The sequence below is a fragment of the Lepisma saccharinum genome, chromosome 23 (genome assembly GCF_977018435.1).
Source record: "Lepisma saccharinum chromosome 23, izLepSacc3.1, whole genome shotgun sequence".
In the NCBI taxonomy this organism is placed as follows: Eukaryota; Metazoa; Arthropoda; class Insecta; order Zygentoma; family Lepismatidae; genus Lepisma; species Lepisma saccharinum.
In genome coordinates, this window is record NC_139251.1 from 39,527,517 (window position 1) to 39,555,033 (window position 27,517).

The following is a 27,517-nucleotide window of genomic DNA, read 5'->3' on the forward strand; positions in this document are numbered from 1 at the left end:
CAAAAAATAAGGTCCCAAGTCACGTCCATGTAACAGGATGGAGTAAGTGACAACTTCGTCCCTAACACCCGCCTTCCTTTGTGAGTTCCCATCTTACTTGTCAGTTATCTCGAATCCTTTGTTCATTTCTGACCATCAATCTTGCAGCGCTTGAGGAGAAGTGTGTTTTATGACTGAAGTAATTCATTCCGTATGGTGTTGTGATGTCATAAGACCGATTACGCACATCCTGGTCCTTAAGAGAAGCGTCTGCCAAGGAATTCAGCGAACTCCGCGTGGGTGCGGAGACAAACTGGAGATAATTGTTCCACCCATGAATAGTGTTGTCAAAAACAAGGTTTGTGCGTCTAGCATTTAGTAATCGTTTGTCTATAACGAAAGGGCATGAAACTGAACACGGGTGTCTGAAACATAATACATTCGCGGTATGACTTCCATGTTATGCAGTTAAAAGTCGCACATGTGAAAAAGATAACAATTTTTGTACAGTCGAGGGCACTTCTGGGTTGTAACCACCCCATTGACTTTCAATGGGATCAGTACAAGCCAGAAGTGTCCGTAAATTTACCATGATACAGATATACGCACTTCATACTTTATTACTCCGAATTGGAACATTTTGTGTGTACTTATGGACTCCTTTGTACCCAACTATTTAGCGCTCTAACTTTCGGTGCAAGCGGTCCCGGGTACGATTCCAGGTGGAAGCCCCCCAATTTAGGTGTTTACCCAGCATGGTGACTGGTCTGGCCTCGAAAGCCAGAAAACAGCGGCGAAGGGACTCAACGAGCTGACCACGCATGATCTTATTAAAAAACCTTTCTGGCCGGCCCTGGTTCTTACAGGGCTGTTGCGCCATAGAGAGTAGTTTAGTTTATACACATAAGAATCTATCAGAAAAATTTATCTTGGCCAAATAAAACAGTTAAATTCGGTGCTAAGTTCTTACCAGCTTACAATGAAATCTATCTAAATATTTGCTCTCTTAATGCTAAACACATCAACTCCAATTATTAAATTATTCTTTTTTCAAATGGCTCTTTTTGCATGATAATACAGGGAATAAGAAATATACGCAGTCGCCTTATAACAAAGTCTCGGGTTTTATACCCAACAGAGGCGCATACAGGTTCGGACCCTACTTTAAACTACAAGTTCAGTCTCGATTAACCTATCTGTGCATAATGTGGATTCTAAACAATTTTTTTACAAAAAATGAGTAAAAATGTCACTTTTCTCCCACATGTGTTAATAGCTTACATTGATATAATGGATAATGGAATGAACACAACGATATGCCTGTACTTTACCCAGCATTCGAACTTAGAATCTCTTGCTTCGTAGCATGTTACGCTATCCTTTATCCGCAGAGCAGTGGCATAAATAGCACCCCCGCAACGGGGGGGGGGGGGGTGCGCACGGGCTTCGGGGGCACAGTAGGAATGATAAATTAAGAAAGACCGATAGTTCACAAAAGTTTTCCTTTCGGCGTTAAAATATATTTTCAACCAGACATTTTATTTGTGTCCTTACAACTGCAAACAGAAAATATTAATCACTAGAAAAGTAGAAAGTGAATTAATTAACAGATTAGAGGAAAACCTTCATTAGCTGAATAGTTCAAGTCATTGGTTACGTCACCGAAGGGTAGACGACAGGCAAGAAAATACGCTTTTCTACCGTCTTTTAGAAATTATAGTAACTCAAGTAAACAATAGATTTCAGAGTATGAAACAAATCGAAGAAAGATTCACCTTTTTAAGCATCACTGCCCTAACGGAACACACCGACAGTGCTTCCATCAAAAAACGCAAGGGACTGATAATGGGCATTTAAAAATATAGTAATTTTTGTAGTAACAGTGTATTGTCATATGTAATTATACGAGGGTCATTATTTATATTTTGAGCCTTGGCAACACTGATTGAAGTTAGGCGCGATTTGACGTTTGCACGGAATCGTCTGGCATTATTGACCATAACGTACTTCAAATATTTTGTCAATAGCTTCGTTTGTGTTGTTTATGTTGCCTTGGAGATTGCGCGACAACAATAAAATGGAATTAACTCGTGAACATTTTCGTGCGATGATTTTTTACGATTTTGGACGTGGATTATCAAGACAAGAGTGCATCGATCAACTTACTTCCACATTTGGCGATGAAGCCCCATCCTTTGCCACTGTGGAACGCTGGTATAACGAATTTAATCGTGGCCGCCATTCGCTCACCGACGAGATTCGCGAAGGTCGTCCAAAATCAGTTGTTGTTCAAGAAAACATTGATGCTGTGCAAAACCTAATACTGCAAGATCGTCATGTGACATACTGTGAGATTGAGGCAACCATAGGCATTAGTTCCACCAGCATATATAAAATATTACATGATCATTTAGCTATGAGAAAGGTATGTTCTCGTTGGATCCCACACAATTTGACAAAAACTCAAAAACACGCTCGCGTCAATTGGTGCAAACAAATCCTCAATAAATACAATCGTGGTGCTTCAAAAGACGTATATAAGATTGTAACAGGTGACGAATCATGGATATATGCATAGGAGCCGGAACGTAAACAGCACTCGACTGTATGGGTGTTTCAAGATGAACCCAATCCAACAAAAGTTTTTCGCGCTCGAAGCACATCGAAACAAATGGTCGCCTGTTTTTTCTGGAAAACTGGTCATGTGGCAACTGTGCCTTTAGAGGAACGTAGAACGGTCAACTCTGAATGGTACACAACAATTTGTTTGCCAGAGGTCTTCGGTCAAATACGGAAAACAAACAAACGCCGTCGGATCATTCTTCATCAAGACAATGCCAGCTGTCACGCATCTCGTCTAACAACCGACTTTATGAACAGTCAAAAAATCGAATTGATGGGTCATCCGCCGTACAGTCCTGATTTGGCACCCAATGACTTATTCTTGTTCCCGAATGTCAAGAATAAATTGCATGGACAACGATTTTCGTCGGCGGAAGACGCCGTTGATGTGTTCAAAAACCATATTATGGAGGTGTCTCAAGAAGATTGGAAAAACTGCTTTGACAAATGGTTCGAACGAATGCAAAAGTGTATTGACCATAAAGGAGAATACTTCGAAAAACAATAAAGCAGTTTTCAATGCCAAATTCCTGTTTTTTCATTGTTAGGCTCAAAATATAAATAGTGACCCTCGTAATGTATACTTTTCTACAATTTGTCTCTTGTCTTAACCTTTCGTACCAGTTTTCACATTGATTCAAATTAGCCTACATGTAGGCTATGTATTTTCATATTTGTGTGTGTGTGTCTAATATAAATGTAGGCGTGAATTAAAATTTTAGAAGGAGAGCTTTAAAAAAAGAAAAAAAAAACGAGTAGGGGCGCATAACTGAAAGTTGCGGGGGGTGCAAAGCGTGACTAGCATTGTCTTCTCACTAAGCTGGTAACTGAAATAGAAATAGTACCACATAAAATAAAGGAAATTTGAAAAAACGCATTTATTAATAATATTAGGATAATCATCTCAAACTTTTTAAAAAAAATAAGAAGAAACTTATCTGCCTTGATAAAGTTGTTATCCTACGACACTTGGCATGGATCGCGATTTTTCTCCCGTACAATATAGACGCGAACTCTGCATTTTCTTGAAATACCCAGACACAAGGAAACCACCAGATCCCATACAAACTCGCAAAGTATCGTGCGTCTTTCAGTATTGAAATGTTCACATTCGAAGTCTCTTATTTCTTTTGTCTGTTGAAGTTTCTGAACTGAAGGAGAAACCGCATCCACGTAGTGCCCGACACAACAAGGTACGGGATGCTTGTATAGCAATATTCTGCTTTGGAACGGTCAAGGAATAAAAAGAATCAAAGCTAGTATAAGGAGAAAACACGTAAAGTTGGAAGGAAGTTTGGAAGAAGGAAGGAGTTATATTCCTTCTTAAAATAAGAAAGCTACATTTAAAACAATTTTGGATACATAGAAACATGCTGGACCTATCTTCTATTATGATCAGAAGTCATGATTTATTTTAGTGTTAATGTGTGTATGTTGCTCGCAAAATATAATATTGTGCACAAATTTCAAAGATTTCTACTATTTGTTTATGAAACATCTAAAAGTTTACCGTATAATAATTCACAACGAATTGTATACAGTTCATACATATGAGGCATTCCATTATCGCGGGTGGGATGCACAGTCTACATTTTTTACATTAAAGTAACTATTCTTCTGATAGTAAAGCAACATATTTCTTACACTTTGTGTACAATGAATCATGAAACTAAACACTGTTGATTAAACAAAACTACCCTTAGAATACTTTCATACAAAACACTTCCCGATGGCATAGTGGTAACGTCGTTGATGTGTAAAGGGTATCGTGTTCTAAGCACATAGTGGTTCGAATCCCAATTTAAACTGTAGGTCCAGTCCCGATTAGCCTTTCTGTGCATAAAGTGGACTTAAAAACAAAGTCAATATATACAAAAATCAATGGTTATTTGTTTCCTCTGAACTTGGAATTTAATATATTAGGATCATACTATTTTGAAGGACAGTACCAATGAAGATTTATGTACACTACGACTTATGATAATATGATATGACTTATGATTACATCCTTTCTTATTATTCAATAAATATTCAATTCTTTATCTATTTGACATTAATTTTCTTGTTTTTATACAAATTGTATCGATCTTAAGTACACGCAAGCTACATAATAAGTATGTACTGTTACATCTATATTCTTATGAATACGTAAATATGATTAATTCAATCAATCAATCTTCTTTACGTATTCATGTACTGTAATAATAAAAATGCAATATTATTAAATTGACATCTTTAAATTAATATTTAATCTAATTATAATTTAATTAGTTTAATTTAAACATTTATATTATTATTATTATTTCTGAGCCTTGGGCCGGACCCCACCCCAAATCTATTTCTCGATACATGCGTGTTGTAGTTTCTACCCAGGCGATGTATAGATTAGTCAGGGGAGGCAATATATGTTATGAAAAATAAAGACATGAAAAAAATAATATCAGATAAAATATGCTAATGTAACTTATTTTGGATGTATGTAGCTCTATGCTCGTAATAAGAAGTAAAATTCGCCCACAGTAAACAAATTGTTTCAACAAAGGGATGACAAGCTCAAACAATATGGCGAGTGGTCTCTATAGCTGATTTATGAGCTCAATATACTAGGCAGAGCACGACAATGGAGTTCTCTTGATGAATCGAAGTTACGACATTTAGTAAATGAACCAGTGCAATGCAAGCAAGCGATAAAGGGAGAAGGGATGAGAATATGTCGTGAATGGCGTCAGAAGTAGCAAATAGAAATTTGTCACGTAAGGTCTTGGAAAGTCAATTGACTAAGACAATATATAGGCATGGACGTCCGCAGGATTTTTTCCAGGGAGGGGCAAGGAAGGTATTTTTTTCCAGGGGGGCAAACAAGGCACATTTTCCCCAAAAATAGTGATGTTCCCTAAAAAAACATTGCTTAAATTTGAATTTATGGTCTTCATGCAATAATTAACACATATAAAAAAAAAGGTAAAGTGCTCCCCTGTGCATAGCACCACGCCATGAAGGCGTATAGGGGGTGTGGGGGTAACGCCCCACACTTTCTTGATCCGGTCGTGAGTGGGGGTGATGTGATCAGCATCACGCCCCTGACCTCCTTAACCCCCCAGGGTTTCCCCCAGGTACCCATGTTATTCGACGCTGGGTGGACGCCGGGGCCGCTTCCAACGTTAGAAAAGTTCCCGGATTTGAACCGGCCGGGGATCGAACCCGGGACCTTTAGCATGGTAGTCAGACGCGTTACCGACTGAGCCACCGCGGCCACCAATTAACACATATTATTGTGGCTAAAATGAAATTATATGTGTGAAATAAATACATAATTTTTGGTTGACTTTCATTTTCCAGGGGGGGGGGGGCACGGCCCCCCCTTGCCCCCTCTTCCGGACGCCAATGTATATAGGCTATAATAGAGGGGAGTGGAGTGAACTAAACACACGGCCATGAGATTAGGCGGATGGCAGAAGTTCGCGCTGTTGCCACGTCGGAGCACGACACCATGTCTTCGGTGGTTTAAGAGAAGGGAAAATCTCGTTGTAAAGTTGCTCCTTGTAATCCGTGAGATACATACTGACAATATTTGATCGAGAGGCCAGGGATGACACAAAAGTGCCCCGGAGAGAGGTCGGTCTGACGCTCGACCTTGGCAACGCAGCCCCGGTTGACGTTGCCACACAGTGCGCGGGAACCAGCGACTTTTGTCCAGTTCTCGCTTTGCTGTTCCCATATGTGGCACCAGCGCAATTCTGCTCACCCGCCGTGCGTTTAGACAATTTCAACACATTGAGGATACGGATTTTTTAACTCATATCTCAATATTATCGATTTTAAGGTTGTCAATGGCCAGTTAGAGAGAAACCTAATTCTCAAATGGTATCGGTAATTGCAACGGTTAGGCCTACTAGTTACTCTTAAAAGGTATCACTTGTTACTTTTGTTTCTTGTGTGATACCTTACTAAATTGATTAATTGATTGATTTTACTTCGCTTTTTGTGCCACCTTTTGGCTAATTTACGAAGATGGGGGATGAGTGATGATATGATGAAATTGACTCACAAACATCCATGTCCAGGCCGGCATTCGAACCCGGGACCGTGACGTCGTAGCGCGATGTGATAACCACTCCGTTACGCGGCCGGCTTATTAAATTCATAATTGGTCAATTTACAGAACTTGCTATCTTACAAATGGAGATTGGTAATAATCTTTCTCAGAAACAGTGGCGGTGATTAGTTGGGCGTGTGGGGGGGGGAGGCAGCTACCCCACACTTTCTACCCCAGCACTATGGGCTCCTAATGCTAAACCTTGTATAACAACAAAAAGTAAACTGTCCTTTACAGTAAACTGTACTCCCAGTTTTGGCACGCAATCGCCGCTACTGCTCAGAAATAACTAACATTGTGATTGACAAACACCTAACCTCCCCTGCTGACCCCAAATTAACGACGCCTATGGTTTCGTTTATATTTTATACAGGATTGTTGTTGTTTTTTGGGGTTTTTTAGCAGCAGCAAATTGTATACGTCATCATATTTTGATATGTTCTAGTAAATGCCTTCAAACTGTGTACCTCCAATTCGTAGAAAGATGAGATATTACCTTTGGTCTCCTCTTTACGTATCCGACGTTTTTTATAATAAAACTGCTCCAAAGAAAGACTGTAATCCCCAAATGTCTCCTACCCGGTACGTCAACTGCTTGCTCTGGTTGTGGGCCTGATTCATGTGTGCATAGAAGATTTCAGTATTTTCTTCCCTACTATAGTGAAACCTCGATATTACGTTTTTCATGGGACAAAGCTGGAAAAACTTAATATGTGGAGAAATGTAAAATCGGAAAAAAATTATAACACTGGACCATTAAGATTGAATGTATAATGTGGGAAAATATAAAATTCGAGAACGTATAATCAGGGATCTACTGTATTCAATTAAGATGTTAAGCTAATAACAATCGCCACCGACACTTGGAACCTACAATGTTTCTATCCCAGCATTTTAGATACATTTTTCAGTACAGTAAACATGAAAGTATCAAACAAAATCAATTTTCAACATGACTGAATGAAAAATATTGGTTCTCTTTAACTTTTTGCCGGCCCCATTGGCGGAATGGTTTGTACGTACATCGCGCTACGACGCCAGAGGTCCCGGATTCGAATCCCACCTGGGTATGGGTGTTTGTAAGTGTCCATTCATCAAATCATCACCCATCCTCATCTTCGCAATTAGACAACAGTGGCTCAAAAGCATAGTAAAATAAACTAAATACATCAATCTTTAACTTTTGAGGGAAATGCACCCCGGGCTAGTAATTAAAAATCAATTTTAATGTCAAAGTTTCATCACATACCGTAATCCAACTTTAGAGTTTTACATGTTTTTGAAATCAGGAAAAGATCGATCCACCATAGTGTGTGTGTTTGTGCGTGTTTCCGATCAAATTGCGTAAATTTTGAAAGGTGCACTTAACATTTCGAACTCCAGTCCAACACTGGTATAAGAACGACTCGCCGTTGGGACTAAGTTCGTTATTTGCTGTTAGCCACATGATACAGACTAACCCGAAATGGGGTCAGTTCAACAAGCTCTCAAGACAAGAATAAAAGAAACTTCTAAGCAGCTCCTTTCCCCTTCTACTGCTTTAAAAAAATTTGATTTTTCGTGGTTCGGATTTGTTCCGTCTGTTCCACGCGAGTTGCCTCAGCTGAGGGATTCCCTCACCGCACAGACAGGTAGCGACATCTCGGTTCAGATCGATCAGTTCTCGAGAGGGAGACAGGTTTTGGAAGTTTTGGGCCCGATGTCTTTTATAGGGAGCAATCGCAGCGATAAAAGGAAGAAGAAGAGCCGTGTGTATTTTCTTCGTGACTGTCTCGTCCAATAAAGAAGAAGAAGAAAAGAAACTGACATATATTTGTAATATTTTGAAATAGTGTTTACCATCGTAATAAACCAGCCATCACTTTTCTGAGATTGAAAGCCTGCCGTGAGCTTTCTTTCCGATTGACTTCTGGCCGTTTTGGCTCCCTGTTTAAGGCACCGAACCAATACTAAGCACAACCATGTACTTGTCACGTGCTTCTTGTAAAAGCTGACTTCTGCGACGAGGTGGTTAGTGTAACGCGTTACCTAGTCGGAGATCCTGGGTTCGAGCCCTGAAGAAGAAGTGATTCTTGGTTTTAACACAAGCGTGCCCACGGGGGGGGGGGGGGGGAGGTGGGCTCTAACTTAGAAATGTATTGTAGAGCAATCTTATCGCCGTTATTACCCTCCGAGTACCAACCAGGTCTCCGAGATCCATAACTGAATTCATATGTCTATCTATACTTTTGCAAGGAATTTTGCAGCGACTATGAGGTCATGTAACTTTGTTGCAGTTTCGGTGAAGATTAAATGTTGAGATTATTTTCGTGTTTGAGTTTGCCAGTAGACTTCTTCTACAGAATATAATAGCAACTGGTACCAACTGGGTCTCTGAGACCCACTGACATTTTCCATTTGAATATGTAGATGGCGCTGGGGAAATGGCGCTCGTTGCCCTGAAACTATTTCGCTATTTGTCGCACTAACAATGTTTCTTGTTGTATAACATTTTTGCTTTCAATTAGGTTCCTGTCTTATTTGTAGCGGGCGGTCTTCACCTCTTTTTGACCGCGCAAGTTGTTTGATCATAATAACAAATAATAGTGTGGCCTGCGCGCAAATTGTGTCGTACTGAGAATCACTTACACGGAAACGTTTATTTCTTCATTCTGTTTTCTAACTTTTCGCCAGCGTCAGCAAGATGGCTCGACCACTATGTGAAAGCGATATAGCAGACTTACTTCAAGAAGACTTGCTAAATTCTGATGAAGATGACAATGGAAGTGAATATGTCTCTTCCGCGGATGAGAATGAAGAGGATGCTGTTATCCCTTCCGATTCTTCTTCCGAAGATGAGGGCAGAGACATTGATGACACTAGTTTCAACCTCCTATCTATAAAAAAAAATGGCGAAGAAGTTTGGTTGGCAGAGCCAGCAGATGCTATGTTATCAAGAACCCACCAGAACCGAGCCGATTTTCCAACAGAGAATGCAATAATGAAAGTTCCTCTTTCTTGCTGCTCTTCCGACGCCAACTGCTGGAGGAAATATGCAAGTGAACTAATCAAGAAGGATTGGTTGAAACTAGTGTCATCAATGTCTCTGCCCTCATCTTCGGAAGAAGAATCGGAAGGGATAACAGCATCCTCTTCATTCTTATCCGTGGAAGGGACAAGAAACATTGTTAGTACGACAAATAGCAAAAGAGTTTCAGGGCAACGAGCACCATTTCCCCAGCGCCATCTACATATTCAAATGGAAAATATCAGTTGGTCTCAAAGACCCAGTTGGTGCCAGTTGTTATTATATTCTGTAGAAGCCTACTGGCAAACTCAAACACAAAATTTTCGCCAGCGTCAGCAAGATGGCTCGACCACTATGTGAAAGCGATATAGCAGACTTACTTCAAGAAGACTTGCTAAATTCTGATGAAGATGATAAATTGCCGGACTCACTATATATACGCCCGCCCCTCTTTCGTACCCACCGATATAATAAAAGAGCGAGATGAAATGAGATCCCCCCCCACTTTCATCAAGGCTTTTGCCCCCTAATCAGAGTATCTGCGCACCCCTATAGGTTTTATGTCTATTTTATGCTCAGATAGATTAGTCGGGACTGGACTTATAGTTTAAAGTGGATTTGAATTTGTTTGATTTGTTGTTTTAAGCGCACTTTATGCAAAGAAAGGCTAATCGGGACGGAACTTACAACTCAAAGTGGGATCCGAACCACCGTGCCATGCGCCTCCACCGTGTATTGATAACAAGGCGACGATGTTATCATTTCGCCATAATGGAAACCAAAGTGGGATTGGAATCCATGCGAGGATCAAACATTGGAGTCCAACATGAATTTGAATTGGTGGAGAAAAACCAGGGTAACACTTTGTGAATCTGGAGTTAAGGGCTGCTACTTTTGATTTATTTTACTTCACTTTTCTTCCACTTTTGTCTAATCGCGAAGATGTGAATGACTGATGACTAGTCGCTACGGTGTGAATTCTCCCTGACATCCCTGGTCACACCGAAAATGACCCAATCGGATCCCTTTGTGTGCAAGCACAGGCTCGTGACTACTAAGAACCTCAAGATGTTTGTATACCATGAAATAGAAATCATTTAGAACCCAGCTACTAGGGAGAGAGAGGGAAAGGAAAAAAAATTGAAGAGAACTTTAAATTTGTGCATAAAAATGTTCAAAATAGTGAAGCTCCCCTCCCCCTTCCCCCGCTCCCTTCAATTAAGGTACCTCATACCGTAAATGGCTTCTTACGTGAGGAGGTCTTCCATATCAGTCGTAAATTACTTAAATCCGAGGAGGGGAAACTCGTGACAGGTGACTAATCGTTAATCGAAGTGGCAATTCGGCGTGGAAGCGAACCTGGCGGATGACGCATGGGCGAGTGAATGGAGCGGGTTGACAGGCCGAGTGGAGGTCACGCCAAGGGGAGAACGAAGGGAGCTTCCTCGTTCCGAAGGGGGAACCAGGTCACTCGGCATTAACGTGTTTTCTATTGACATGCGAGGTGAAAAGAATACGGCGGGAAAGGAGAGTGATGTAACTTTCGCCTGAAAGATTGGGATCATCCGAAGAAGAAATGTTGTCCTTGAAAGGTCGACGGAAGGACAAACACGTGTTTTCAAAGAAAGACAATTCTATGTAACATGGCTGTCCTTGGGATGGGGCAATATTCTCTTCATGTACTTACGCAGGGGAGGAGAAAACAAGGTATTTTTCCCCCCAAGGGGTGGGGACAAATTTCTTATACAGTAGAAACTGCATAGCCTATCCCGGAACCTCTATAAGAAAGAAACCTGTAAATACGGGGGAAAAAAGTCACCATAACGGACCGATTTTATACCTGAAAATGACCTGCTTAAGGCGGAAACCTTAACGCGGAAACGGAACACCATTTAAAGACCAACGAGATGTTTTTATTCTCAGTAAGACGAATATTTCTTCATTTACTATTTCCGCTCGCAAGAAAACAATGCAATACTGTAAGTGGAACACGCCTCTGTTGCTACTCGCTTATCAGTAACATTGTCGATATGAAAGAATGCGCTACAATACTCATAGCTGTTACGATTCCATTTCTTTCTTTCATCTCTTACCCTCCTTCTATTTTTCTTGTTATCTCTCTTTGTTTCTTTTTTTTTTCTTAACTTTTATCTCAATCTTTCTTCACCTCTTATTACATTTTTTAACCTTTCTTTCCCTCTATGCTAATCGCGCTACGACGCCAGGGGTCCCGGGTTCGAAGAGATACATAAGTACCTACTGTACGTTCTTACAATACTGTAAAACGTGTACCAACATGTTGTTTAGTTGCATAATTGTAATCTCTGCTATGCTTATTGCGACTGTATCGCATTTTTATTCATGTACGTACATGCATTAGTACTCTACATTATAAGTAATGCGAAATGTAAATCTGTCTTTCCATTATTTCCTGCAGCGCTCTATACTGTATTTAAAGTCAACCCTGTATAAGAAGGAAAACTGTTAAGACGGAAAAGTTTGCTCGGAACCAACATGTTTCGGGATAGACAGGTTTTACTGTATAACCTTTAAGAAAAGTTTCATAAGGGAAAAAAAACAATCAAGGGTTTTATAAAGAAAAAAACAAATGAGGCACATAATGTTGTCCTCTCAAGAAAGACTGCATCAGCAGGCACGTATCTAGAAATATATTTCGGGGCGGGGGGGGGGGGGGGGAAGACAAGAGTCTGAATAATAATAATAATGTTTGATTTAAAATAATTTTAACTAATAATAGCATTAATTAAATATTCAAATTAATAAACATTATGCTTTTGTTACATGAATAGGTAAAAAGACGGTATAAAAATAGTGATATAACTGCAGTATTCATTGCGTATGTAGCTAACATTAGGTTAAGGTCGGCAAAATTTGTTAAAAAAATGCCCTGGCAACGGAATTAATGTCAAATAGATTAAGAACTGAATATTTATTGAATATCAAAAAATTTGTTAGATCCGTTGACGAAAAGTAAAGTTCCTGGTAATATTTTATGCATATTATTATAAGTAGTAATAGATCTTGCACAATTCATCTTTGGTACTGCCATTCAAAGTCGTATGATTCCAAAATAATCCGTACCTTGCCTTCCAATAAGTTTGGCGGAAATATATAATCCTCGATTAAACAACAAGCATATTTCCATTAATTAATTTTAGTTATTTTATTATTTCATTATTTAAATTTAATACTCAGTAAGTCTTTCGGGGAGTTCCGGACCCCTTGGGCCCCACATAAACACGTTCATGCGCTTCGATTTGAAGTTATCATATTCCTGCAACTCTCTTGCAAATCATTAATATGTATTACTTTGAAATAAATGAAATTATATATATGAGATATATAATTTTTGATTGACTTTCATTTTCCAGGTGGGGGTCATGCCCCCTTCCTTCCCGAATGTTCATGATTCTCTTTGTGCTGTCATAAAATTCATATAACGTTAGACATAGACACAGTACTTGTGTTCGACTTTCACACACGGATTGGAAAAATCACACCATCCTAACCACCGACAAAATTGTATGAACGTATGATCTCTTTCACAATTAATACAATGGCAAACACACACATACACACACAACGCATTAATTCATCAAAAGGAAACTTCGTTTTAAAATCTCCACTTCAGTAAGGTCACCGGTCCAGTTCAGTTCCAATTAGCCTATCTGGGCATAACGTGGACAAACTTTGACTGTGAATTATTTTGGATAGGGAGATAATGTGCACAAAAGACACTTTTTCCGTTTGGCTGCTAAAAACGAAGTTATTTAAACTGCAGCATCTTGCGTCTGTCATTTATTTGAGAGGGGTACATGGTGTACAACTTGGATCAAAGGCTTTAGGGGGATACCGTACACTCTTCCAAAAATTTGGGGTGCAAATATAGGTTCCTGCTCCACTGTTTATTTCTAATCATTTCTGACTCAATAAGATTTAAAATTTAAAACGTGGTGGCTCTGTGAATTGTAGATATCAAAATTATTCTTAACACTATTGTTGTGTGCGGACAACTCTTAATTGTTGTTTCTTTTCAGAGAAAGAAACGAGGACGAAGCTCAAAATGAAACCCCGCCAACGACTGATGTTAGTGCAACCGTTCCGTCGTCAGATGACACCACTTTTGCTCAAGACGGTCTGGCAGTGTTTCCAACCGAAACGGCATCAGTGGGAAACGGCGATGTAGCTGGCACCACTGCGAACGGAGACGAGGACGAAGGAAATAAGGACGATGAGCCGCAGTTCACAAGCCCCAAGGAGAAGGAATGCTGGCATCTATATCAGAAGATGTGCGAAAAAGGGCTGACCGTGTCCTATGACACGGTGCTCAGGTCAGCGTAGTATAAGCGTTTTTTTTCTCTTTCCTAACTCGTAAGTCGCGATAGTTCAAAAATAATAAGTGACGCGATAGTGGCGTGATCGTCATGCCAAGTGAGCATCTTAACGTGCTGATAAATATATAAACACAGGAGGTTCCCGAATGCTTGAGGTTATCCACCAGAGAGATATCCACCAAGGGCCAATGCGAAATTTTGCCCCCCACATTACAACGAAAACCTAGAAAACCAGGCTTTATTTCGTGATTGACTTAATCATGTTGGCAGGAAGTTCATAAGGGAAGGGGGAGGAAGATTATGACTAGGGAAAGGATTTTAAGCTGCAAAATTATGGTCCGGAAAGGCAAAAAGTGGGGGCAACTGCCCGCCCCCCATATTCGCCGCCACTGGTGCCATCTATATATTGCTGAGTGTACCCTTACAATCTCAGATTTTGACATTAGTAAGGAGAGTTTAGTCCTCAGACAGATGTTGATTTCAGCTACGGAAGTTACTCGGGTTCGAGTCCCGAAGTGGGTGATTTTAAGTGAGAACCTTTCCATCAATATTCCCGGATGGAGCGACTCTGGGATTCACCCAGCCTCTAATAAATAGCTGATGGCAACGGAAAGGGAGGGGGTAAAGGCGGCCGGAGCTGATGGTACTGATCACATCACCTCAATAAACGGCCGAGATCGTGAATGTGTGAAGCCAACCTTCACATCACCCACGTGCCTTCACTACATGTTACAATCAGCCTTACCTTTATACGCTCAGAGACACACACACATACTTATAAACGCATACATGTAAGGTGACAATAGGGTCACAACAAATCTCGAGCAGCATACATTTGCAGTGATTTTCGTTGAATGATCAAGTGTTGATTGTGGAATTCCTGTGGGCAGGAAATATATACAAAACATAGGAAGCTGTGATTTCCTGTTTATGGACATTTTCATTGTCATTCTGTAAAAGTAGGAGCGCCGCAAAGTTTCCCGTCTCTTTCATAATCTATTTCCGCCATCGCATTTTTCCATACTTGTGATTTTTCGTTGTCTGAGTGGCAATTCGTCAATAAAAGATGGATTCCATGTGAATCATTATTTTATTCTATCTTCCAGAGAATCTAATACACGTAAAGGTATCAAGGGATATCTAAATATGATAGAATTTTAACAAAATGGGCATGTCCAATTACAGAGGATGTTAGTAGAAAATGCTGAATGGCATACGCAGAATATGAAATTTACCTCCCCCCCACCGAGATATCTGAGAAATATTCACATAATTCGAATGTTGAAACTGTAGCAATATTTTATTATAAGTAATATTGTTTTCTGTGACTTACAGGCTGTAAGTTATATCAGTTAACTGCCATGTGCAACAAAATAAAGATAACGTTTCTACCACAGGAATTGGAATCATCTTGCCGTCGTAACTAGGGGTGTGCGGGATGAAAATTATTGGTCAGGATGGGGTTGGGAAGAGACATTTTTATAATCCCGATGTTCGGGACTGAAAAAAATCGTCATTCCCGAACCAGCTAAGGAAATTTTCTGGAAGGCAAACTTTTGAAATTTCCCGAAGATGTGAATTATGCACACTATCCCCCTCCCCCTCCCTCCAAGTGATTCTTTTTGCACTTCTGGAATAAAAACTAAGCAGATTAAGTTGTATCTGTTTCATGTCTGTGCACCTTGGAATAGTACAAAAAATTCAAGACTTGTTCATCATGTTTATCGAAAGAAAGCAGGGAGAATTCAGTTTTTCTTTAGTGGACGCAAGTCTGAATTTGTCCTCAGCACCGAGGTATTTTCATTCAATTTCAATTTTATGATTTGTAAATATTATTATTAATGAAAGGTAAAATGTAAGTTTCTACAAGTTTCTTGCCCTCCCCCCGAGAAAAAATCATGCGGGCTTCCTTGTCCCTTTGAGTCTCTCTTCCTCCCCCTCCCGAAACAGTCAGGAAAATGAAACAGTTCTTTCACAACAATAATAGTAATTTCCGATCGTGATTTTTAGCCCATCCTGTACGCACTCCATGTCCATGTTTTTATATCACTTTTCTCTCCCTCGATTTCGCAATCACACGTGCATTCGTAGTCAATAAATCCTTATTTCCCCGTTCGTGATAGCCAGAGATAGGGCACTATGATCAATAAACGTCGAATGTTGTTTTACGTGTGCCGCTTGGTTCATGTTTCTTCGAAGGTATCTTCTGATTTCAGTTGCAAAATCGGAACCGGGAAGAGACAGATAAGCGAAAAGGTCTGCAACCTTTGTCGAGGTCGAGTGCAAATCCATGTTTGTATACATCTTTGGTTGCATGAGCTTCTTGTCTATGTCCTTCAACTCTGCTGACGTATGCTCTTCTGAAGCCTACTTTATTCGGCTGATTCAGTGATCGTGCGAAGATAACGATCCTGACTAGGCTTAGGGTAACGTTCTGTGAAAATAAGGGGTCCTTAGTCAGGGGCCAATTCTTTCCCAAAGATTTCTCTTTATTTATGAAGTAAAATTATTTTTGTACAAAATAAGCATGATAATTCATTACACCATGAAAAGGATCGTCTTATATGATGATTAGAGCCCGGAAGTTTGGCAAAATGCCTCTTTTTATTTACTGCATATATTGATAAAATTTTTCCGGATATACGTTTTTTATGTTGTTTCGAATGTTTTAGAAGCCTTTTCATTTTGCCTATTTTGCCTATTTGGGACCCCACTGCCTATTTTTAATTATAATGCCTTTTTCTGCCTTTTTTCAATGAAGTTTGACCATTTTTTTAAAAAAAATGGCATTTATTTTTCTTCCATTTATTACGTGAATAATTTTCGCCTTATTTAAGTAATATTGAACTCACGCATGTTTCAACATTGCTGAAGGAGAAAAGTGTGAGAAAAAAGTATTTCATGCTGAGTTAGGATATTACCTTTCGGTTAACATTTCCTTGTGCATGATTGACTGCTGAAGTGGAGAGGTTGATTTCGAACACAAAGAAGATATTTCTGAAATCTCCCTCTCGAACCCGAAAATTTCAGGAAGTTGCGCCTGAGCTTAGTTTACCTCCGCAACCAGTCTTGACAAGATGGGGAACCTGGATATCACCAGCTAAATATTATGCTAACAACGTTGAAAAAATCAGTGAGGTGATCGATGCTCATCCAGAAAATGAAGCGGCTTCAATTCGTGAAGTGAAAAACTCCTGTGCTATTCAGAACTGAAGAATGAACTGTCGTTTATTTTTGCACATTATGGTGCATTGCCAGAGACAATTACAAAGCTAGAAAAAAGAGGTGAGACTCTTGTAGCATTCATGAAAATCTTCGAGGAATCTATGCAGCAGATGATGGAAGTGCCAGGAGAAAAGGGGTGAGCTGTTGCGGAAAAGTGCTAACGGGTAGTGAGTGCAAATGAGGACTTGAAATAATTGAAAACAATTTGTGATATTCTAAAAGATGAAAATGCTGTTACCAAAATGAGTCCAGCTACATTAGCTTGTTCTATGAATGCTCCAATAACTTCTGTCGAAGTAGAAAGATCATTTTCTATTATGAAAAACATTCTCTCTGACAGACGACTACCAATGAATGTTGAGAACTTAAAAAAACACCTTGTAGTTATGTGCAATCAAGACGGAGAAAATTGAAATGCTCTTCCCAATGTAGATTTTAACATGTTGCCAGAAATTATATATAAAAGTAAGCGACTTCCATATGTGCCATTTTTTCGGTTTATTTTGCCTCTTTTTTCATTTTTAGTGCCTATTTTCCACATTATAAATGCCTTTTTGCCTGCCTATTTTAACGAAAACAAATGCCTGAACTTCCGGGCTCTAATGATGATCATTCGGACAGGAGCTCAACAAGAGAAATAACTACTAATACTACTTCTATAAAACAAACTAAAATAGTATTAAACTAACCAGGGGTGCCCACAGGGGGGTTTGATGACGCGCCTGCGTCATGGGAATTTTTTGTGGGGACAAAATTTTATACGGATTCTATATCAAATCTAGGGTAGCAAGGGGGGACAAACATTGACGGCCAAGCGCACCTTCAAGGGAGGGGGCACGGAGGAGCAATTAATTACCCCTTCGATTTCAAATTTTATACAAATAAAAATTCATTTTGTAAAATTTTCTTGCTTGCTTCGCTCGCATTATCTGCTTTTCTCGTTTCCGTCAAGTTTAGAGCTGTAGCTAGGGGCGGCGGGAGTCGGCCATGGGCGCCGAATGATCTAAAAAAGTTGTAAAAGAGAGAATGCCATGGCATCCAGTGAAATTATTTGCGCCCTATTAAATCAATATTGTTCTCAATTGCAAAAATTGGATCTGAAAATTTTGTTGCTCGCTTCGCTCGCATTTTACTTGTTTTCTGTGATGTAATTTATTGAATTTGTATTGAATAAGATTTGAATACGTACACAATTTAGTGTTAGCTTGTTGCATATAAATTTTCTATTTTATGTCGTTTCATGTTGCATATGTGTAAAACATGTTCTACATGGAAGTTACACATGTATCTTCGGGATGCATTTATCATTCAGTTTCTGCCATTCAGAAATACAGTTTGTGTGCTTGATTTCCATTATTAGCTAATGTGAAATTGAAGGGTGTTCAAAGAATATTTTAAATCGTTTGTTCCCAACAAATGCTTTAGCACAGACTTCTACCCCCTTTTTTCGTAATTTATGAGGATAATAACGTCTTTGATACTACTAGTACTGGTAGTAGTAGTAGTAGTAGTAGTAGTAGTAGTAGTAGTAGTAGTAGTAGTAGTAGTAGTAAAGCCATTATTAATGTTATTATTATTGGTACGTTTATCCTGGTAGGCTACTTGCTCCCCTCAGACAAAAATCCGTGGTTGCACCTCTGGTATTATATTTTTCCGCAAATTTTGTCTGACAAAAATAATTTGAGTAATTAATTCGGCATAAATGGTGGGGGATGATCTACCTTTTTGGAGGGAGTGCGTCATGGGACTTGGGGGGATGGGCACCCATGAAACTAACTACTAAAGGTAAATCAAACCGACTACTACGTGCAGTCAAGTCCCTGTTGAACTCGTCCACTTAAACAAGTAGCAAGGTGTAGGGCACTCTGACCTGTGTGAGTGGGTGACGTAAGAACACACTGCACCATCTATTGGCATTTACATGAATTAAACCTTTTGCTAACAGCCAGAGATTGAAATTCTTCACATTGCTGTAATACGTATCAGTAGTTCAGCAATTCGCTTCTTTAAACAGCAGTTTTGTCCAAGGTGGAGTTTTTAAGTAGAATTTACTCTTACTTTGTGTAATTAGTTCTTAATTCTCGTCAGTGAAAGTATAAACTTTTCAAATTAGTTTTAAAAAACGTTAAAATGAGTACATGAAAATTGCACTGTGGAAATTACACAGTACTGTAATGGACGCCCGGAAGGGGGGGCAAGCAGGGGCCACGCCCCCCTGGAAAATGAATGTCCGCCTAAAAATTATATATTTCACACATAATTTCATTTCAGTCACAGTAATTTACGTTATTTTTTATAAATTCATTGAAGAAACATGATAATTGCAGACTGAAATAGTGTTTTTTAGGGGGCATTACAATTATGGGGGAAAATATGCCTCCTTTGGAAACAAATACCTTGCTTGACCCTCCCTGGAAAAGATTCTACGGACGTCCATGAGTACTGTTAAATTCACCGAAACGTTGAGCAATAAAAGAGGTTTAGCTACTAAAGAAACAGTAATTAATAGGTCTATTGATTGCTACATGCAGTAAGTGTTTTCAGCTTATCAAACCTTCGAAACAAATCCTGTAATTTATGTATAATAATAATTGCCCTCCACACAGGGTGGTCTTTGAAGGGGGGAGGGATAAGGGAACATTCTTTCCTTCCACAAACACACATACACACTCAGTTATTACAATATTAGTTTACAAAAGAAATGTACATTTAACTTGTGTTGGTTAATGCTGTTATGCAATGTTGAAATAATTTCTCTATTGCAGGGGAATGCTGACTCCGACTGAGTATAGACTAATACGTCAGAGTTCCATGTTTCCTGGTTGCTGAACAAGAAGATTCCAACTGTAATATACCAATCTCTATTTTATTTCCTATAAGGAAGAGAGATTCATATGATTAGAGCAATGTGGAAGTTACCAGACATGGTTTACAAATATACAATAAGCAATTATAAAATGGAAATTTTTAGCTGTATGTATGTATGTTATGTCATCTTCATTAAGTCTTCCGGTAACTGGAAAACATTCTATGAAATGGTTTCTAGCATCTACGAAGGAATTGCAGGTAATCTAGTTTGAGGATACTGGTGAAGAATCTGTAATGAATTGCAGAAAGATTAGAGATTACTGGCCTCTTTGGGCATTGAATTAAGAACAAAGTTTTGCATACACCTAAGTGCATTTTCCTGCGTATTAAGTAATGTTTTCAAAACGTTAATTCATCACTCCCCTCTCCCCCTCGAGCACATTGCATCGTGCCATGAAAGAACATAAGGAGGATGTGGAGGTAAGATGCACACATTTTCGATGCCATAGTTGAAGGTGATGTAATCAGCACCATGCTCAGGCCGCCTTTACCCCCAGAGTTGCCCCATGTATCAATTTATTTGAGGCTGGGTGAACCCCAAAGTCGCTTTAGGCAGGCACAAGACCGGAAAAATTACGACATTAGATCACCCACCCCGGGTCTCTCGCGTAGCAGTCAGACGCCCTATAGACTTGACCACTGCGGCTCCTCTGAAATCTATTTGGTGCATATTTTGATTTCGAATGCATGTAATTGAATATCAAGCTTGAATATCAAGTAGCTACATTTACTTAGAATCCTTTTCATCACTGGTAAGTAAGAATATGAGACGGGTTGCTGTGTCTGTATTTATACTACGTCACGTACAGTGGGATCCATGAGTATTACCGTGCAAATTATCCATCAGCAGGTTCGTGCACTTTATTTGACCCAATAAGAGCTTCAAGAATTAAAGAAATCTCAGAACAAGCTGTTGACAACTTCTGCACCAGCATACATAAAAATCAATCGCTTAACAACACATAGGATGTAAGAGAAAAAATAATGAAAATAGTAATGGACCATTTGCACGGTATTACTCAATACTCATGGATCCCACTGTACTACGTCTCTGATTAACCAGACGTCACTGGTTATGAAGTCGCTTAGTTTTCTGGTTTTCTGTTCGCCCCAGCAACTTAGCATGGATCGTGAAAGCGACAGATAAAAAAAAAAAATAGTATTGTGTAAAACACAAGTTTCCCATAACCATTTGCGGCGATTAGGGGGAGGCGAGGTGGAGGGGCAGTTGCCCCCTCCCACCACTTTTTGCCACTTTTGGTCCCGCACTATACTAAATCTTATCTACCAAGGGAAAGTAAACTGTCCTTGCCCCCTTGAGTTTTGGAACCCAATCGTCGCCACTGTCCATGACCTAATGCAAAAAAATTGATCCATTTCTTGTAGATGCATTACGTTCTAGCAGCCCCAGCATTTCAACCACTCGGTAAAGGATTTTTCACTTCACTGACAAAGCAATGGCAATACTGGCAGCAGTCAATGGTTGAACCCATAAACAGCAAAATATATTGGTTGTGATTCACAAATTTTAAAATTACAATACGTTTAGAACACGTTTAAACATACTTTCCTGAATCAATAAATAAGAATAAAATAAATAAAATGAACATACGACATTTCGACTAGCCACACTAAAAACAGTTAAAAATGTGAGGAGGTGACGTTTAGCAGTGGTGCCAGATACAGCAATGTTTGATTGTTTCAACCTTTCGCTGATTTTTCCCCTGTTTTTAGAGTTGTAAAAAAATGTCTACTGTACAATTTCAGGAGTTAAAAAAAAGTAATATGCAACGGTAGAAATTTGTTTACATTAACGTATAATGATTCATAACGTTTGTACTATTTGTTAATATTTATATAATTCGAAAATTATAGAATTCCCCAAGATTAATCATTTTATGGATGTCATGGAAAATTTGTCTCATTGCATATAAATATAAAAGTACTTAATACAATAAAAATTACTGTGTTGTAATTTACATGCTTGTCAAATATATTTTCATAAACTAAGAAATTTGAGCAGGAAGTGAAGGGGTAATTGCAATTTTTGAATGCAAGACGAAATTGCAGAAAGTTCAAAATTCGAACAATGTCAAAAGAAACTAACAGAAACTATGCTGTTTAAAACTGTGATATATTCAGCACTATGAAACTAGTTTCTTTTTTACCAATATATGCGATCAAGTAGGTTATGGCATCGCATGCAGAATGTTACTTTTATATGCATGTATTTTTGTGTGCATTCAACCGTGTTACACAGCAAGTACACTCATGAACATAGCAATACCCTAGGTATATTATCATTGTAACAATATGTGTGTGCTCAATGTGTTATAACTACAGGATTACGCACAATGTAGATATTTATTTTAGTGGAAAATAATATATTCAAATGTATTTTAGTGCGCATGTGAAAATGATTTTATTATAGAACTATTTTGGATAATCAAAAATGCGGAGAGCATGTTTAGTATATGTTTGCGTATTAACTCAAAGTACGTACGTTGACTCAGTCATGTTTTTTTCCTGCGAGCTTTTTTAATTGAAGGGTTAAAGCCGCGAAACCTCACCAACTTTCTTTCCCCAACTTCTCTGAAAATAAATGTCCTGTCATTCTTGTTTTGTTTGAAGCATTGGTGTTGAGTCTTAATTTGTTTTTGCTGGTAGTACCATACATACAAGAAAATGTTTAAATAGAAATATGCAGCTGTTTATAAAAAATACATAAAATATTACACTGAAACAATTGAAAATGTTTTTGAAATGTTATTATTGAATAAATTATACTACTTTTAAATGTAGAGAAGTGTTTACATTTTCTTCCATTTAGATAATGTCTAGACTTTGTTACAAAAGTTTGTATTTGCACAAATAAGAAAATCGACACTGGATATATACCAGTAATTCAAATTGCGAATTATTCTGCAACAATAAGCTCCATAATGTAGATGAATAACAAAAATTTTACCAGTCTAAATTTCGTAGAGGCTGATACCATATTACTGATGATTTAGATTGATTGATTTGCTTTATTTTACTTCGCTTTTTGTGTCACTTTTGGCTAATTTGCGAAGATGGGGATGAGTAATGATGTGATGAAATTGATGAATGGACACTCACAAACATCCATGCCCAAGCCGGGATTCGAACCCGAGACCCCTGGCGTCGTAGTACGATGTGTGTAGTGATGATTTAAAACTCAAAAGACAGTAAGGGAGAATTCACACCGAAGAGACACGTGACACAAGAGTGTCACACCGAAGAGACAAGATGCCCTCGACACGCGGCAAGTGACACTTGTTTCTTTACTCAAATCGCTTAATGATACCGATATAATTGCATTAAGCAGTTTATTATTCACCCGAAAAAAAGTAACAAGAGACGCGTTTTAAAATTTGTGCAACTCGGGAGAGGCATGTTGTGCATGAGAAAACAGGAGAAATCATATGCACTGACCTCAAACTGTAGGTATACGCTAGACTTTCCAGTCTGGATAAAGCGAAGACCTAAACACTAGAGAAATGGTTCTCAACCTTCGTGTCCGACCCTGAGGCTGAGTGGTTAGCACATCGCGCTGCGACGCCAAGGGTTCCGGGTTCGAATCCCGCTCGGGCATGGTTGTTTGTGAATGTCCATTCATCAATTTCATCACTCATACCCATCTTCGCAAATTAACCAAGAGGCACAAAACGCGAAGTAAAATAAAATAAATCAAATCAACTATCGTGAAACCATGTCCCGGTATTTTTTTAAGTCAGTGCCCTTAGCCCAATAATTTTCCTCGTAAATACCTTTCCAGTATTTGAGATTTTTTGCATGAATTAACATGTGCAGTCATGGACACTTCTGGGTTGTAACAATCATATTGAAAGTTAATGGGATTGTTACAACTCATAAGTGTGCGTGACTGAACCCATGAAATTGAATATTGATAAATAAATTCTGGCATAATCAAAAAGAGTAATAATATTTAGTTGGATTACGTGTAGGATTGTTGACAAATATAAAAATATGAATGACGAAGCGGTAACGTCGTCTCCTTGTAATTAAGTCATCCTGGGTTCGATACCCAGTGGAGGCATATAGTGGTGCGGGTCCCACTTTAAACTGTATGTCCAGTCCTGATTAGTCTATTTCTGCATAGAATGAACTTAAAAACAAAAAGTCACAACTCAAATATGATATATTAGAATTGTGTTATTTGTCATCCAATTTCATCTGAACCTTTCGCAGCTCAGTATACGAGAGCCCGGCGGTTGAGATACGATGCATTGCACTAGCTAGAGTACTTTAACACGCTGACTGGTCTATTTTGGACTAAAGTGTCTCCATGTGCTGGCTTCTTAAAATAAAAGTAGTCACGCCCTAAATGGCCAAATTACAGCCGATAACTGCATCAAAAACTTGATAAAGCGAAAAGAACGTTGTGTCTAAATCTTAAAACATTGTACGTACATATCGATACTTTATTATATCAACTAATTAGAGGTTCAAAAATGTTGTGAGGCCTCCGGTTGGGCTCTCTGAAAATAGCTCATTGGGGTGATGTATTCACTGCGCATCCGCGAACAACAAACTGAGGCGACACGATGCACGGTATTGAGACGGAACAGTACGAGAGGCACGTAAGCGACATGCGACACGTGCAGCTTTCTGTGTTTCTTCTGTTCGAAAGGTCCAATTGATTACTGAGTGTTCGCTTTCATTATTTTTTCTTGTGTGCTAAGGAGACTGATCGACCAGAGAGTTCTGGTCCTTCTCCCTTCTGGCACGATTACTATGCACACATAAGCACGTAGAGATAAACAAGACTGAGTCAGAAAACTTAAAAATTGTTACAAAGTATATTGTTGAGTATTTATTACAAATCACTGTAAAGATGAATGCTTATGAATGTCTGCAAATTCTAGAAAGACAGGGGACTATGTACCTAGGTATATAACTTAAAAAGGGCTTATATTTCACTTACATTATGCCGACTTTTAATGCAGTTCTTCCAGTGTTAAATTTTATAGGGCATGAAATTTGCAACGATTGATACAATTGATTAGGGAAGAAATATTTGGTAATATTTTTTTCCTTGGTTCTTGCTGTAATCGAAGTGTTTACACGTGTTGATTGTGTGTGTGTGTGTGTATTTTGTTTTAAGTTTAATATATAGCACTGCCGAATATTGACCAAACAAAATGTACTATAATAAAAACTGTTATAGTAGAACCAAAGAGCAAGTTATTTAATACTGATAGTACAACTATTGATCCTTAATATTCAATGTCTTCAGTGGAAATACAGTATGATGTCCTACGTTTATTTTAATATTTATAGTTGGTTAAATATAACGGGGAGGGGTAATCCTACTTACCCTAATTTCAATTGAATATTTATTGTGTTAGATGTCAGGAGAGCTGAGGTGCACGTTCGCTCTTTATTCTAAATTTGATCGAAAATTTTGCAGCTTTACACATTAATGAGGATGATCGACATCTTTCGTTGCTGCATAATCCAAGTTGGCAGTGATACACTCTGTGACAAAACAAACGCACAACGTTGTTGTAAGAATGAACAGAATATCGTCGACGTATCCTGCGTAAACATTTAGCTAAATTAATTATAAACGACTATAGTTTTTCAATTGTACTTATAGTGCAATGGTGCAGTGGTAGCATCATCGCCTTGTAATCATAGAGGTTCGGATCCCACTTTAACTGTAGGTCCAGTCCCGATTAGCCTTACTGTGCATAAAGTGGACTTAAAACAGCAACCCAATCAATTGTACAGAAGGTCGTTTCATGTCCATGGTAACAAAGTTAGGGGTGTAAGGGGTACCTTCCACGTAGGCGCCCAAAAGTCAACCTCACTTCCACGTAGTGCACCCTGGACTAAAGACTAACGAGGCTCTGGCGACTGGCACTATGGCCAGTATAATTTTGTGTGTGTTGTCCTGTTTTTTGTCCTTGTGTGTGCTGAGTGCCTGTTTACGGCCTTAGCTTTTAACAGGAGTCAGAACATTTTAAGCTTTTTATTTGTGCAACGCTAGAGTTGTTATTTGTAATGATAAGGGGCTGGCCCCCGTATAATGTGACGGGAGCAAAATAGCCTAAGTGCTGCCGCTCCCAAAATTTTAAATAAAAAATAAAGAATAAAAAAAAAAAATAAAGAATGGTAACAAAGTTAGAACTCACCTGACCTTAAGAAAAACCATGACGCCACGAGCGGTGGTGCTCCACGTGATACCCCTGTCTTGCAGCAATGGCCCTGCAGCGGAGTTTCCATTGGAGGAGACTGCGTTGAAGAACACATTGGTCCAAACGATCATATTCCTCCTGACAAGCTTTCCAAAGACCCTCAATTGTGAGGGGCCGTCTGCTTCCCAAGACTCGTTTCAACAACGGAAACCCACAAAAATCCATGGAAGAGGCATCGGGGGATTTCACAGGGATGTCTGTAAAGGGGATTGCATGAATGCCCGTTTCACGTGCCATCCGATCCATGTATGCCTGCGTGGACTTCGCCGTATGACTGGAAGCCTTGTCCTGGTGCATGACAACACGAGATGTGTCGCTGCCATAGAGAGAAGGAATATCATGTCTGTAAAGTGGCTCCAAAATATTCGTCTGGTAATAGGCTGCATTTATTTTAGCCTTTTTTCTCCAGTCTGCGCAGTGGAAGTTTGTCGTTATGCCAGTAACCACCAACAACCATGAACCCGCGTGGAAAACTTTCAGCACATTCACGTACCCACTCAGATCGACCTCTTGCATCACGTGGACGATACTAGATGGCCCTTTTTTTTTTACCACATCCCGACAGATACACCCATGCTTCATCCAGGGACACCACATACTTCCAGCGGTCCCCTGCCAGATGGCGTTCGTAGAGTTTCCAACTGTTGGTCTTCCTCTCTTGGACATGTGAGGCACGCAACTTACGAACTTGAGCCTTGTGCTTCTGCACAAGTTGTAAATCTTGGGCTATGATGCGATTTACAGTTGCAGGGAAACATTGCACTGCCTGTGCAATCACTCTTTGCGTTGCAGGGTTTTCACATCGCACCAAGGATCTCACTTTCCGCATAACATCGGAGGAACGCTTGGGCTTCCGATATGTCCGAGGCCCACTTTGACTGGTTCCAGCAACAGGTACAGTGCAAGCTCTATGGCGATTCAACACTGCATTGATGCCCTTCTTTGACACATGGAATGCTTTCATGTGGCACTGTTTAATTATCTGGCTATAACTATAACCAACGTCGGAAAGGGCACAGATGTACCCCTCCCAAAAGACTGGAATTTTTGGTGCCATATAAACACTCACTCACACACCAACCATCGTTTTTGCAAGTCAACACACAGTACTTTCGTCCTA

General features: G+C 39.2%; 1 protein-coding gene across 1 annotated transcript in view; it reads left to right on the plus strand.

The window, feature by feature from the left end:
* LOC146005229 (uncharacterized) overlaps positions 1 to 21,330 on the plus strand; it is a 54,213-nt gene extending 32,883 nt beyond the window's left edge. Inside the window, exons 4-5 of the mRNA XM_083144310.1 lie at positions 13,763 to 14,056; positions 20,050 to 21,330. Of these exons, the coding sequence (XP_083000436.1) occupies positions 13,763 to 14,056; positions 20,050 to 20,113 (358 nt within the window). The 3' untranslated portion in view covers positions 20,114 to 21,330. The remainder of the gene's footprint in view (positions 1 to 13,762; positions 14,057 to 20,049) is intronic.
* The last annotated feature ends 6,187 nt before the right edge of the window (positions 21,331 to 27,517 follow it).